At 42.5% G+C, this 14,912-nt stretch overlaps 1 protein-coding gene across 1 annotated transcript; it reads left to right on the top strand.

Annotated features, from left to right (window-relative positions):
• Window positions 1–2,248: 2,248 nt before the first annotated feature.
• smagp (small cell adhesion glycoprotein) lies at window positions 2,249–13,728 on the top strand (the record flags this gene model as incomplete). Its single annotated transcript, NM_001045570.2, is given in 4 exon segments — window positions 2,249–2,316; window positions 9,251–9,324; window positions 11,645–11,704; window positions 12,980–13,728. Coding segments are annotated over 3 exon segments (273 nt in total). The 3' UTR covers window positions 13,159–13,728.
• Between the last annotated feature and the right edge of the window lie 1,184 nt (window positions 13,729–14,912).

Here is a 14,912-nt window from a genome sequence, read left to right as displayed (position 1 = left end):
TTACTGGTGGTCCCAGGGCAAAAATCCCATTGGTATATGTAGTCAGGACTAAAAGGGATAGCAAACGACGCTGCTTGTGACAGTACTTCCTCCAACTAGGGGGTGCATTTAGCTCTGGTGCCTAGGATGGAACAGGACCTAATTAAAGCCTTGATTTTGCTAAACAAGTGAAATAGACAAAATAGTAAAAAATAGGCCTGTCCTAACAAAACACTATTTAGTTTCCTAGTGATCCCCATGTAGGCGTGGGTTTCCTCCACATTAGGATTGCCACCTTTTAGTGAAGTTAACTCCAGGCAGGGGGGGGACATGATGTCAGTGGGCGGGGACATGACATCACACAGGCGGGCTGCTGATATTGCGGACAGGGCTATGACATGGCAATTGGTGTTTGGTCAAAATTGCCTTTTCATTTTTGGAGAGTCCTGACGGTCTTCAAAACTGGGAAAATTGATGTCACACAGGCAGTTTCAGAAAACCGGCTGTCTGGGTCAAAACAGGTAAAGAAGACAGGGGTAAGGTAATGCGAGTGGTCCGGGTAAAAACCGGACATGTGGCAACCCTTCTCCACATGCTTTTGTTTCCTCCCACTCTCCAAAACATACAGGCAGGTGAATTAGCTCCTGATAAAACTGACCATAGTCAGGGCCAGAACTAGGGGCAGGCAGAAAAAGGTACATGCCTATGACGCAATGGTGGGGGGACACCAGGCATATACCTCTTTCACCTACCCCTAGTTCAGACCATTGTCCCTCCACTGCACGCAGGTCCCCATCACACCATGTATGACCCACTCACGACATGCATGACCCACTCACCCCATGCCTAACTCCCTCACCCCATGTATGACCCCTTCACCCCATGCATGACCCCCTCACCCCATTCCTAACTCCCTCACCCCATGTATGACCCCCTCACCCCATGCATGACCCCCTCACTCCATGTATGACCCCCTCACCCCATGTATGACCCCCTCACCCCATGTATGACCCCCTCACAACATGCATGACCCCCTCACCCCATGCATGACCCCCTCACCCCATGCCTAACTCCCTCACTCCATGTATGACCCCCTCACCCCATGCATGACCCCCTCACCCCATGTATGACCCCCTCACCCCATGTATGACCCCCCAACCCATGCATGACCCCCTCACCCCATGTATGACCCCCTCACGACATGCATGACCCCCTCACCCCATGCCTAACTCCCTCACCCCATGTATGACCCCCTCACCCCATGCATGACCCCCTCACCCCATGCATGACCCCTTCACCCCATGCATGAACCCCTCACTCCATGCATGACCCCCTCACCCCATGCATGAACCCCTCACTCCATGCATGACCCCCCCCTCACTCCATGCATGACCCCCTCACTCCATGCATGACCCCCTCATCCCATGCATGACCCCCTCACCCCATGCATGACCCCCTCACCCCATGCATGACCCCCTCACCCCATGCATGACCCCCTCACTCCATGCATGACCCCCTCACTCCATGCATGACCCCCTCACTCCATGCATGACCCCCTCACCCCATGCATGAACCCCTCACTCCATGCATGACCCCCTCACCCCATGCATGACCCCCTCACCCCATGCATGACCCCCTCACCCCATGCATGACCCCCTCACCCCATGCATGAACCCCTCACTCCATGCATGACCCCCTCACCCCATGCATGACCCCCTCACCCCATGCATGACCCTACCCCCTGTGTTCATTACCACCTCTGTGCAAGTTTGTTTGCGCCTAGGGGGCCCAGCTGGCCTGGCACTGACCATAGTGTATGTGAATGTGATAGGCTGTAAACTCCACTGGGGCAGGGTCTAATGTGAATGATGTATAATCTCATGCGTCAGGCATATAAATAACTAATAATAATATTTATAATAAAACCAGCCCCAAAAATGTTCCTAAAATACAAGCACAGAAAATGACCAAGCGTTTAACTCAAATAAAGCGCTGACACTTAATATTTGAAATTTAAAGCACATTTAAGACACTTTTTCTACATCTTATTCCCAAAACAAACGCACCAATCCAAGCAGCGGATCCTTTTCACTCAAATAACCAGGACTTTAGTACGTGTAATGCCTTTACCAGTGAGTGAGGGCTGGGCGGGGCAATGTCCGAGTAGTGACGCCCCTGTGGCTTTTGGTTGCGGCTGGGGGAGGTACGCCCCGCAGGGCTTGGGTTAAGAGGAGTGGGTGGGGCACAGGGCGCTGATTATCGCCGCGACTGCACCTGTGGCTGCCGTGTATCCGCCCCGCACTGCGCAGCAACCGGCCTCCCATGAGTGCAACAGCGGTAAGTGACTTTCTACTGGGGGCTTTCATGCTTTTGAGGCACTTCAGAACAAATACATGGAAAAGAAGCGGTGTCTGCCAAACAGGACGCACCTAATGTAACATTCCCTAATGTAACATTCCCTAATGTAATATTCCCTAATGTAATATAGAGCGGAGAGTCGCGCCTTCTGAATACACAGCGAGGCAGCCGTGCGGGATGCGGATGTGCCGGACTAGCGCCAGGCTCAGGCTTTAGGGAGGGAAAGGGATTATATGGAAGAGCAAATCCTCCTTCCGTTCCCATAAGTTTCACTCATTACCCCACTCTTCCTATTGGCGGACATGCCGAAATACTGCCAGGCATTCCCAGCGAGGGAGTGACCCCCCGAACGACTGCTTTCCCCACAAACGACTGCTTTCTAAGCTAAGGTCTATTGGTCTTAGTGAAGTCGTTTGCACATGGATAGAAAACTGGCTACAGGATCGGGTACAGAGGGTGGTTGTTAATGGCACATTCTCTACTTGGAGTAAGGTTCTCAGTGGGGTCCCTCAGGGTTCTGTACTGGGTCCACTTTTGTTTAATTTGTTCATAAATGACTTAGGGGAGGGTATTATGAGTAATGTATCAGTGTTTGCAGATGACACAAAACTCTGCAGACCAGTCAATTCTATCCAGGATGTGACATCCCTGCAGCAGGATCTTGACCAACTGGCAATCTGGGCAGCTAAGTGGCAGATGAGATTTAATGTGGATAAATGTAAGGTCATGCACCTGGGATGTAAAAATATGCAAGCCCCGTATAACCTTAATGGGACTGCACTAGGCAAATCCATAATGGAGAAGGATCTTGGAGTCCTTGTAGATAATAAACTTGGCTGTAGCAAGCAATGCCAGGCAGCAGCTGCAAGGGCAAACAAGGTTCTGAGCTGTATTAAAAGGGGTATAGATTCACGGGAGGAGGGGGTTATTCTTCCCCTTTACAGAGCACTGGTAAGGCCCCATCTAGAATATGCTGTTCAGTTTTGGTCTCCAGTGCTCAAACGGGACATTATTGAGCTAGAGAGGGTCCAGAGAAGGGCAACTAAGCTGGTAAAGGGTATGGAAAGTCTCGGTTATGAAGAAAGACTGGCCAAGTTGGGTCTGTTTACACTGGAGAAGAGGCGCTTAAGAGGTGACATGATAACTATGTATAAATATATAAGGGGATCATATAATAACCTCTCTAATGTTTTATTTACCAGTAGGTCCTTCCAACGGACACGAGGGCACCCACTCCGTTTAGAAGAAGGGAGGTTCCATTTAAATATTCGGAAAGGATTTTTTACAGTGAGAGCTGTGAAGTTGTGGAATTCCCTCCCCGAATCAGTCGTACTGGCTGATACATTATATAGCTTTAAGAAGGGGCTGGATGGATTCTTAGCAAGTGAGGGAATACAGGGTTATGGGAGATAGCTCTTAGTACAAGTTGATACAGGGACTGGTCCGATTGCCATCTTGGAGTCAGGAAGGAATTTTTTCCCCTCTGAGGCAAATTAGAGAGGCTTCAGATGGGGTTTTTTGCCTTCCTCTGGATCAACTTGTAGTTAGGCAGGTTAGGTATAGGCATTATGGTTGAACTTGATGGACGTATGTCTTTTTTCAACCCAACTTACTATGTTACTATGTTACTATGTTACTATGTACAGAAGTAACGGGGAGGGGATCATGGGATGGGAATAGGGCGTTAAACAAGGGGATGTCGGGCCAGAGTTAGGTAAACCCAACAATGAGTGAAAGTGTAATGTATTGTTTAACTATTCTTATTTTCGGTCGCTATGTAAATTCATCCATCTTTCTTTCTGGAAAGTGTAACTTGCAACCTACTACCCAGCATTCCAGCTACATCCAATGCAGTTGGGTGGGTTGTTTGGGTAGATGAAAAGCAGTAGTAGGTGCTACAGAAGAGACGTCTCTAGGGTGCACACAGGATAGCAACCCTTATCTAACAGGTGAGATGCCCTTGGGGTAAATACAGGAGGCACATCTCTGGGGGGCACACAGGATAGCCACCCTTATCTAACAGGTGAGATGCCCTTGGGGTAAATACAGGAGGCACATCTCTGGGGGGCACACAGGATAGCCACCCTTATCTAACAGGTGAGATGCCCTTGGGGTAAATACAGGAGGCACATCTTTGGGGGGCATACAGGACCCCTATGTAAAAGGAGAGACATCCCTGTGGAGAGATTACAGGACAGCCACCACTATCTTAACAAGGGGGAGGGGAGGAGTTGCAAATTTATTATGCACCCCCAGTAAATGCAGTCACAAACACACACTCCAAACTGGGGTGCTTTTCTTCTGACCACCACTTCACCTCTTCTTTTCCATGTATTCAATTTATTTATTGCTTCTGTCAGTGAATGGCACATTCAGTTTTATAACATGTCCAATTTGTGTGTGTGTGTGTAGAAGTGCACTGCTACATAACATGAACAGCTACCATGGATATACATACTTCAGCTAAAAATAACAGCACTCGTTTTGTATCAGGCAGCCTACAGTAAGGTGACAAGTGTGTAAGTTGCACGTTCAGGGATCAGGTGAGGACAGCTTGGTTGATAGTGAGTGTTCTTCTCTATGGGTGCTCCATGTAGCAGTGGTCTGCTTCCTCTCATTGCTTAAAGGAATACTGTCATGGGAAAACAATTCTGCTTCTCCTGCAGAATCCTGCATTGAAATTTGTTTGTTTTTTTAAATATTTAATTTTGAAATTTCACATGGGGCTAGCCATATTCTTCATTTCCCAGGGTGCCACAGACCTGTGCTCTAATAAACTTCAGTCACACTTTACTGCTGAGCTGCAAGTTGGAGTTATATCACCGCCTTCCCAGCACGATCAGCAGAACAATGGGAAGGGAGCAGGATAGCAGCTCCCAGTAGGTATCAGAATAGCACTCAATAGTAAGAAATCCAAGTCCAGTTTATGACTCATCCAGTTACACAGTAGTAGGAGAAACAATAGGTTACCTGAAAGCAGTTCTAATGTGTAGCGCTGGCTCCTTCTGAAAGCTTAGGCACGATGCACTGAGATGCCTACACACCAATATTACAACTAATATTCTTGAACCATTTGTTGCTATGTAAACGGTGTAATTTTAAAATACAAAGTACCCCATAATAATCATGACGGTATCCCAGTATGCCTTGACAGCAACATGCAGCACTAGTATTACAGGTATGGGATCCCTTATCCGGAAACCCGATATCCAGAAAGCTCCAAATTACGGAAAGCCTGTCTCCCATACACTCCATTTTAATCAAATAATTCAGATTTTTAAAATTGATTTCCTTTTTCTCTGTAAAAATAAAACAGTGCTTTGTATTTGATCCCAACTAAGATATAATTACTCCTTACTGTATGTAAAATAATCATATTGGGTTTAATTAATATTTTGATTACTTAGTAGACTTAAGGTATGAAGATCCAATTTACGGAAAGACCCCTTATCCGGAATACCCTTGGTCCCGAGCATTCTGGACAACGGGTCCCATACCTGTACTATGTTTCATTTTTATGTATCTAATGCTGGTTATTCAATATTGTTCTCAACCAAGCCCTTTAAAACTTCTAGCACACAAGTTATTTGCATTGCATGTTGTTTTTAATTTAATTGGTTTTTGGGGATTTAGTTGGTGATTCTGGCACTAGATGATATCTTTATAAAGGTCTGTGCTCAGACTGAAACATTGCTGATGCCAGTGGAGTAGCAATAGAGGAAGCAGTCTGCGCAGTTGTGAGGGGGACAGGGGAAGCAGGTGTCTGTTTTCTTTATAGTCATAGAAATCCTCCCCCTCCCCAGCCACTCTTACCTGCACAAGTGGGCGGGGGGCATGAATGATTGGGCGGGTGGAGGGAGGTACAGGTAGGAAATTCTGTGTGCGCTGGGGCCCAGTGGGGCCCCGGGTGTAGTTGTTACGCCACTGGCTCAAGCACAATAAACTTAAGTGTTTTGTTTTTACTAATCCTATGATTGCCAGATTTCTTAGTGTGTGCACTAGTATTCATCTCTTTGGCCCATTCTCTGAAATGCAAATCCTATCCTGAAATTCTGTATTTTTATTTCGAAGCAATGAACAATTTTTTTTTTTACGTAAAAATTGTTAGAATTAAAAAACAGTGAGGCAGATTTATAAAAATGTGAGTTAAGAGCTTAATACAAAAAAACTAAGTTTCACCCACTGATAAATACACAAATCCCATAGGAATAAATAAATAGGGCAAGGTTTTTTGTTTTTTTTTTCTTTTATTAAGCTCTAAACTCACATTTTGATAAATCTGCCCCAAAGAGAAACTGAAACATGCTGTTTGCCAAGTATTCAGCCCTCACACTGAATTTTCCTTTAGAGTCACTTTTTTGCAACAGTATTTTGGTGCAATTAGGAACCAGCGTTGCACACTCTTTGGGAGTCATGTTGGCCCATTTTTTCATCTTATTCAGCTTTGTCAGATGATGCTTGGGGACATCAGTTCGTTACACAGATTCTCCGATTAACATCTGGGCTTTGACAAGGCATTGTAGGACATTAAGAATTTTGTTCTGCACTGCTCCCGTTTTGCTTTTGACACAAAGTGACCCGAGTGTCTCAAGAACAAAAGTCAATGCTCTACAGTGGCCCAGTCAGAATCACTAGATGGTAATTTATTAGGCAACCCTTGATGATTATAATGCACTTACCCCAGACCCTGGCTGGCACTTGTCTTAGCTAAAAAATACCCCAGCCCGGGGTACTATTTCAGTATGCTCCACTATCATCTATCCTGTTGAGGGATCTTCCTTCCAGCCCAGGGCCTTTGGACTAGTTTGCTAGTAAGCTATGGATTAGCTTTACTTTACTGCGCGTGCACACAGGCTAGCCACGAGGGATCCCTGCTACATTCAAAAAGCGGGCAGCGTGGCACTCAATAGGATACAACCTAGGCTGGTGTGTTTTTCAGCAAAGGGGTACAACATTGGCTTGTAGTAAATTATTATAATCATTGGGAGGTTTCTAGCAAATCTTCATAGTCAATCCTAGTGATTCTCCTTTGTGAAGACCAAAACATCTGTAAATATTGTAAATATATATATATATATATATATATATATATATATATATATATATATATATATATTATATATTATATATATTTTATTTTACAGGTATAGGACCTGTTATCCAGAATGCTCGGGACCAAGGGTATTCCGGATAAGGGGTCTTTCCGTAATTTGGATCTTCATACCTTAAGTCTGCTAAAAAATCAATAAAAGATTAATTAAACCCAATAGGATTATTTTGCACCCAGTAAGGATTAATTATATCTTAGTTGGGATCAAATACAAAGCACTGTTTTATTTTTACAGAGAAAAAGGAAATACATTGTAAAAATCTGAATTATTTGATTAAAATGGAGTCTATGGGAGACAGGCTTTCTGGGTATCGGGTTTCCGAATAACGGATCCCTTACCTGTGTGTGTATAATAAATTATATTTATTTATATCTTTTTTTTTTTTTTTTTTTTTTTTAACATTTCTTTATAAAAGGACTGAGATCAGTTCTTTTTGATATTCTGTTAGTTTTGGATCTAACACCCAGGCATATGCTTGTTAAGCAGTGCTGCCTTATTTGGTATTTGGCAATGGGATGATCATTATGGGTAACAGATGTCAGACATATTGCACAGTCCGTCCAAATTTGGCACACTAGTTATATGGAAATTACAATGTGCCTAATATACATCCCAAATTATAATAATAAGTCTGCTGCTGGGTGCTATTTCAAGACTTGTGCACCTTGGATTTGCATCTCAAGCTTTTGACTGGTATTATTTCCTTGGATCAGTGGCAAAACAGTGTGGTTTGTTGGTAGCTTTACCTTATCTTATGTAACAAGACTCTTTGGGAAGGTTCTTAAGCATTACAGATGCTTTATTTGTATGTCAGAAATACAAGAATCTAGCTGGAGGCTTTTTGGCAACACAGATCAACGGCTGAAGTATTACAACCAAAGTTTCAAATGAATCGCTATATGCCACAGATCTATATATAGACTACATGGATAACACAAGATGTGCATAGTTGCTTGTAAGAATCCTATAGGGTGAAACTGTCCACCAGAACATTTTTGGGTGGAGTAGTATTTGTCATGGCATGATAACTGCTTAACTGCAGGGAAAAGATAAGGATGATTAAGCTTGGTCATCTTTCATTCTGTACACCTTGTGTTTAGCATATGTAACAGTTCTGTTTTATATCAAAACTCCCTTCTCATCTGCCTTAGGTTGTCTATATAGGGGACACAGGTTTGGGGGTCTAAAGGTGGCCATACACGGGCAGATTCACTTATTTGGGGAGGTCACCAAGCGAGCAGATCTTCTCCCATATGCCCACCTAAAGGTTGGCTATATTGGGCTAATTGATTGAATTACAATGGCTGGCATAGGCACCGTTGCAATGGGAAAGTCCAACCTGCCAAATTGAGATATGGACAATTCCAGACCCCACATCGGTCAGGTAGGCCGTGTCTGGTATGCCCACCTAGGGCCAAACAATCTAATTAAAACGGCAGGTATAGTCGCTGCCAGATTGGGGACAGAATCAACAAGCTGATGTGGTCCCTGATCCAACAGAAAAATCAAACCTGCCCGTTCCAGATCTGGTCAATTTCGGGCCAGATGTCGGTGGTGCCCATACACAGGCAGATAAGCTAACGAATCGGTCTAAAGGACCGATATCGGCTGCTGAAATGAGCCTGTGCATGGCCACAATTAGAGCTTGAGCAAGTAATCCCTACCAAAACAAAGTAGGCGCTTGCATATACCACAAACGAGCATTTGTAAAAGAAAAGTACATTATATTAAAAAAAAAAAAATAGGTCTTTGCACTTCTGTCTTCATTTGTCTTTTTTTTTTTTTTTTTTTTTTTTTTCCAGATATACCACTAACTTAAAGTTGAAACTGTAAGTTTACATCATGAGCATTTTACCAACAACAGACAGTGTACCAGGTAAGGGCAAGAATCTTTCTCTACTCATATGAGCAGGCGTAGCTAAAATCCAATTGTTAACCTACTTCTAAACAGTTGTGGCACACAGGACATATTTGAGCTGGCATGGAAGCACGGAAAATTATCACCACTGCCTTTTTATATGGATTTGGGCACGTCATCACCGACACTCTAATGCTGACAGAGAAACACTATGTCCCACATTGGCCAGATGTTTCTGCCTGTTTTCAGCTAAGCATTCTCTAGTGTGAGCGACAAGTTACTGTGTGCCATTGCACAGCCAAGGTTAAATAAGTTCATAATATTTTTGTATTGACTAATTTTGGGCAGAAAAAGTGGCAGATTCCTATGACTGGAAATAATATATAGGCTCCCAGTACAACAGTCTCACTCACAAAAATCTTGAAGCATAAAAGATATGCCAGCTGTTTATATTTATAGCTCCCCCTAGGGGCACACAGCGCATTTTGGTTCTGCAGTATTTTGTTGTTGTTTGTCCAATTTGTCTATCCTGTATCCAGAATGTTTTTGTTGTGATAATGTGTACTTTGCCCTCCGTTATCCTGTTTTTATGCAGAGTTGTTGTGGTTGGGTAAACTCCTGTGTAATCATTGGCTCCTTGGTGCTGGTAGCAGGCTTGCTTCCTCTCTTGGCTGTTTGTGTTTGGAGTCTGTTTTTTCCCTTGAGGAAATGTATCTTTTGTATTTTAAGGAAGCATAGCAATTGCAAAGGCTGTGTGCTTTTAAGTATTTTTTTTTTTTTTCCCTCTTTTTGAAACCTGATTACTTTCCTCCCGCAGCCCACCGAAAATGACCTTTTGTTTTGCAAGCTGTTAAAGAAGAGCAAGCTTAATTTCAGGTCACCACCTTGTTATGAAGTGCAATGTACTATCCTAAACGCTAAGGAAACTATGTTGGAAATGTTAACCATTTCTAAAAACCTTCAGCAGCCATATTGGGGGGGAATAAGGAGTCCTAAAGGCTATATTGTAGTATCTTATGCTTTTTAGATTTGGGGGCCTATTTATTACACTGTGTAAAATGAAATTCGCTGAAAAAACAGTGTAAAATAAATGGAGGCAGTCCAAACACCAGATTTTAGGCTGTTATTTTACATAAGTTCCAGCAGAAGAAAAAAAGATATGCACATTTTATGCTGTTTTTTTTACACAGCATAATAAGTCTGCCCCTTTGTGTACCAACTTGAGTGGCGTTACTCATTACAGTGCAAGGGCACACTATGCAGATTGACTGACTGCTTTTCTTCCACAGGCATTTTTAATAGACATGGAGGAAAGTGCATCTGCTGATATGTGCATACCCTTGTAGCTCCTTTCTGGCCTGGTGTTGGCCTATGTGGAGTTACACTGAATGCATATTGGTACGAAAATACAAATGTAGGCATTTCCGCTTCCATATCAGCTCTGTGTAGCTCCACACCAACGTCAGGCCTGGCAATGGAGCTACAGGGGTATTAACTTTCCTACACATCTATTAAAAGGTAACTCCTGCAGAGGAAAGCAGCAAATCCGCTAAGTAACTTTCCTCCGTAACTCCCTAGGAAATCTACAGTTTCCGCACTCTGAGATTTAATGGAGTGTATTATCTGTTTTTGTCAGTATTTCTAATATAGCTTGGTTGGTGGGAAACAATTAAGTCTTACACTCAGGTGATACACTAAGTGGCAGGCCTGCACTAGCCCATATGCAGTAATTGTGGATCATACGTGCAAATGTGCCAGCCAGCCCCTGTACAACTACCCTCGGCGGGCTGCCTTGACGCAATAAGCCCTTACCTGAAAGGCTGGCCAAGGGCTCTCCTCCAACAGCTGGGATTTTTTTTTTTAAACTCATACCAAAAAGATCGGGTGGATCAGCCACCCTAGAGTACTTTGCTTCTCCTGACTACCAGCAAAATTGTCATTGAGCTCTGAAAGGTATCCCTTTTATAGGCCATCTATTTGCATGCTTTCTGTTTATGACCTGCCACTAGGGAATTAACCAATAAGGGGCTAATACCTCCAACTAATAAAGGGGTACTCTGGGTTTTGACGCTATGGTACCAGAGGCACTGCTTAGGGGCACATTTATCAAGGTATGATTGTTTCTGAACACAAAAAACTCATAGTTTCCGTAATGTGCATATTTTTTGTGACCTTTTTCGTTAATTTGAGCTATTTTTTCGTACTTTGCGACAATTTGTGCGTCAAAATCGTATTTGTTGCGCCGAGTATGAAAGTTTCCGATTTGTTAAAGCTTCGTTATTGTGACTTATCTTGGGGGTGTTATGCAATTTTAATTAATCCTTTATTTTCTTTGTAGAGGAGGCAATAACCAAGGCATCTGGTGATGTGGATGGTTTTGAAAAAGCTGTCGTCGGAGGTAATTCTTGTCCTTTTTGACAGTTGTTCCTGAGAAGCAAGGTTTGAAGAAATGCCCCCAGTGCAAACCGCAAAAAAAAAAATGTTCCCCCCTTAGGCTCACAGGGTCATGTAACCACCATGTTCATCTTATTCTGTTATGAAGTAATGTAAGTTAGGTTGAAAAAAGACACACATCTATCAAGTTCAACCTTAATACCTATATAATCTGCAAAAAAAACATTTGAAGCCTCTTATTGGCCGCAGAGGGTAAAAAAATTCCTTCCTGACTCCAAGATGGCAATCGGACCAGTCCCTGGATTAACTTGTACTAAGAGCTATCTCCCATAACCCTGTATTTCCTCACTTGCTAAAAAGCCAACCCCTATATATATATATATATATATATATATATCTATATATATATATATATATCTATATATATATATCTATATATATATATCTATATCAGCCAGTATGACTGGTTCAGGGAGGGAATTCCACAACTTCACAGCTCTCACAGCAAAAAATCCATTCTGAATATTTAACTGGAACCTCCCTTCTTCTAATCAGAATGAGTGCCCTTGTGTTAGTTGGAAGTACCTACTGGTCCTTAAGTGCTTCTTCTAACTTGGCCAGCCTTTTCTTCATAACTGAGACTTTTCATACCCTTTACCAGCTTAGTTGCCCTTCTCTGGAAGCTCTTCCACAATAATGTCCCGTTTGAGCACTGGAGACCAGAGCTGGACAGCATATTCTAGATGGGGCCTTACCAGCGCTCTGTAAAGGGGAAGAATAACCCCCTCCTCCCGTGAATCTATACCCCTTTTAATACAACTCAAAACCTTGTTTGCCCTTGCAGCTGCTGCCTGGCATTGCTTGCTACAGCCAAGTTTATTATCTACAAGGACTCCAAGGTCCTTCTCCATTATGGATTTGCCTAGTGCAGTCCCATTAAGGGTGTAAGTGGCATATTTTACATTTATCCACATTAAATCTCATCTGCCACTTAGCTGCCCAGATTGCCAGTTTGTCAAGTAATGGTTTCTGGGACTTGATGTCCACCACCTACTATGGAAAGCAGAGATACTTGAAGTTGGCAAATGAATCATGGTTGCCTTTTAAACTTTGAAATTTGGGCTGGTCCCATAATACTGCTTAACTAAGTTATTTACATTTTAAAATCTTGGGAACAACAAATAACTCCTGTAGTACTTTGATATTATCCATCCTTATGCCAAAATATCCCAGAAACCAGTGGCATGGCTTGTAACTACCTTGACATATTTTCTTCTAGGTGTAATTGCTGCAGTGTTCATAACACTTATTACTGTTGTGGTGCTGATCACAGTCTACTTGTACAAGCATAAAGGCAGCTATCGTACTAATGAAAATCTAGAGGATGTGGAGGCAAGCAAGACCCTACAGATGGAGGACAGTGCCCTCACCCCAGAAAAAAAGGAATATTTCATGTAGCTGCAAAATGTTTTGGACAGTTAATGAATCTTAATATCTGGAGGACTCTTTTGCTGTGGACTTCTATATTTGTGGAATATTTTGACTTGCCCCCTCCCCCCAGTCATGGTTGGCTGGACTGTAACTGTGAAGTATAGAGGATCCATTCTTCCACAATGGTGGTCTCTCTGGTCCCTGGCAAGGAGATGGGTGAAAGATTTATTTTTAAATTGCTGCATATGGAAATGTAATGTAATGCATACTTTTGGTTCTTAAAGCACATTTTGAATTTTGTAACACACCAGCACACCTAAGGTTCTTGGGCACTGTTTTAGTAGAAGCAACGAGTATTTCTGCCCCCTCCTTGCCCAGCACTTTTATTGCATTTCATTTTTCAGCACTGGAGCTTTCTATTCTGGAAATACCTTTTTTTTTTTATATAATTTAATAATGTTGCAATGGATTTATTCTAGTCAAGGGGACCTCGCTCTAGTTAGAAGTGTAGTGATTTGTTCCTGCAGAGCATACAAATACAGTGTAAGTCCTTGCTTCAGCATATTTACTGAAGAAATAAAAGATTCTCATTTTAAACTTTTCGAAGTATTTTTTTTTTTTACAAGTGCCTCACATTCTTTTCCCTCCCCCATGGAACGACTCACACAATTTGTATAATTTATCTTGAGAGCTGGAAAACTAACCTATCCTTTAGATTGGTCACATGTAGCAAGGCTTATGTTTGGGAGGAGAAAGCCGAAGAAAGGTCAGCACCACTAATTAAAAGCTTTTCCTTAAGGGATTCTGCCATGGGAACATATTTTACAAAATACATCAGTTCTCTAACAATCCTACATTGAAATTCATTTTTCAAAAGTTTTTTTATTTTTTTATTTATTTCATTTTATACTGAGATGGGGCTAACCATATTCTTCATTTCCCAGGGTACCACGGCCATGTGACCTGTGCTCTCATAAACTTCAATCACACTACCGCTGCACTGCAAGTTGCAAATGCTTAAGAAATCTAAGGAATGTTAGGCTCTTGACTAATGAGACTGAATGCGTATTTTTTTTTTTTTTTTTTTTTAATAGAATAGTTTTTACTGGGTTTAAACCATAATGAGGAAAGAGGTTGGCTAGTCGTTAGTATTACATTTGCAGATGAAATCCAGGGCCTTCATGTATTGTCAAACTTCTGTGGACTTCCCTGTGCTAGATAAGTTCCAGTTGTATCCACTTAGTGAGCATAGGTGGCGACAGGACCATTTAGTTTAACACGATTGTTCTCTTAGCATAAAACAACAACAAACACATTAAGCATCTTGTGTGAGTCTGGGCACCTGGGAGTCAATCAGACCCAAGAGACAGGTGGAAGGGAAAACAACCGTGTGAGATCCAGTTCACTTGCCAGTAATGTCCATTACTCATCACCAGAAGCTGTGTGTGATGGGACAGTCCCATATGAGTCACATGATGGGTTCAGTGTGTCGAGGAAGGGCAGGAGAGTCTATTTGAATGTAAATTAAATGGCACTGCTTTCTTTTATTATTAAATGTGTCCAGATATCTTTAGGGATGCACCAAATCCACTTTTTTCGGACACAGAGAGTTAGATTCTTTGCCCATGCGAGGAACTGTAAACACTACATACGTTTTTCCCATTAGTGATATACTTTTTTTTGCTGGTGGGATAGTGCAGATTTAACTGTGGGTGAAAAATGGCCCTGTCTGTCATAAGCCTTCATTTCTAATCTTATGTTGATATTCAGCAAGATTAGCT

This window comes from Xenopus tropicalis, chromosome 2, assembly GCF_000004195.4.
Source record: "Xenopus tropicalis strain Nigerian chromosome 2, UCB_Xtro_10.0, whole genome shotgun sequence".
NCBI classification, from domain to species: domain Eukaryota; kingdom Metazoa; phylum Chordata; class Amphibia; order Anura; family Pipidae; genus Xenopus; species Xenopus tropicalis.
This window is presented reverse-complemented; position numbering and strand designations above follow the sequence as displayed.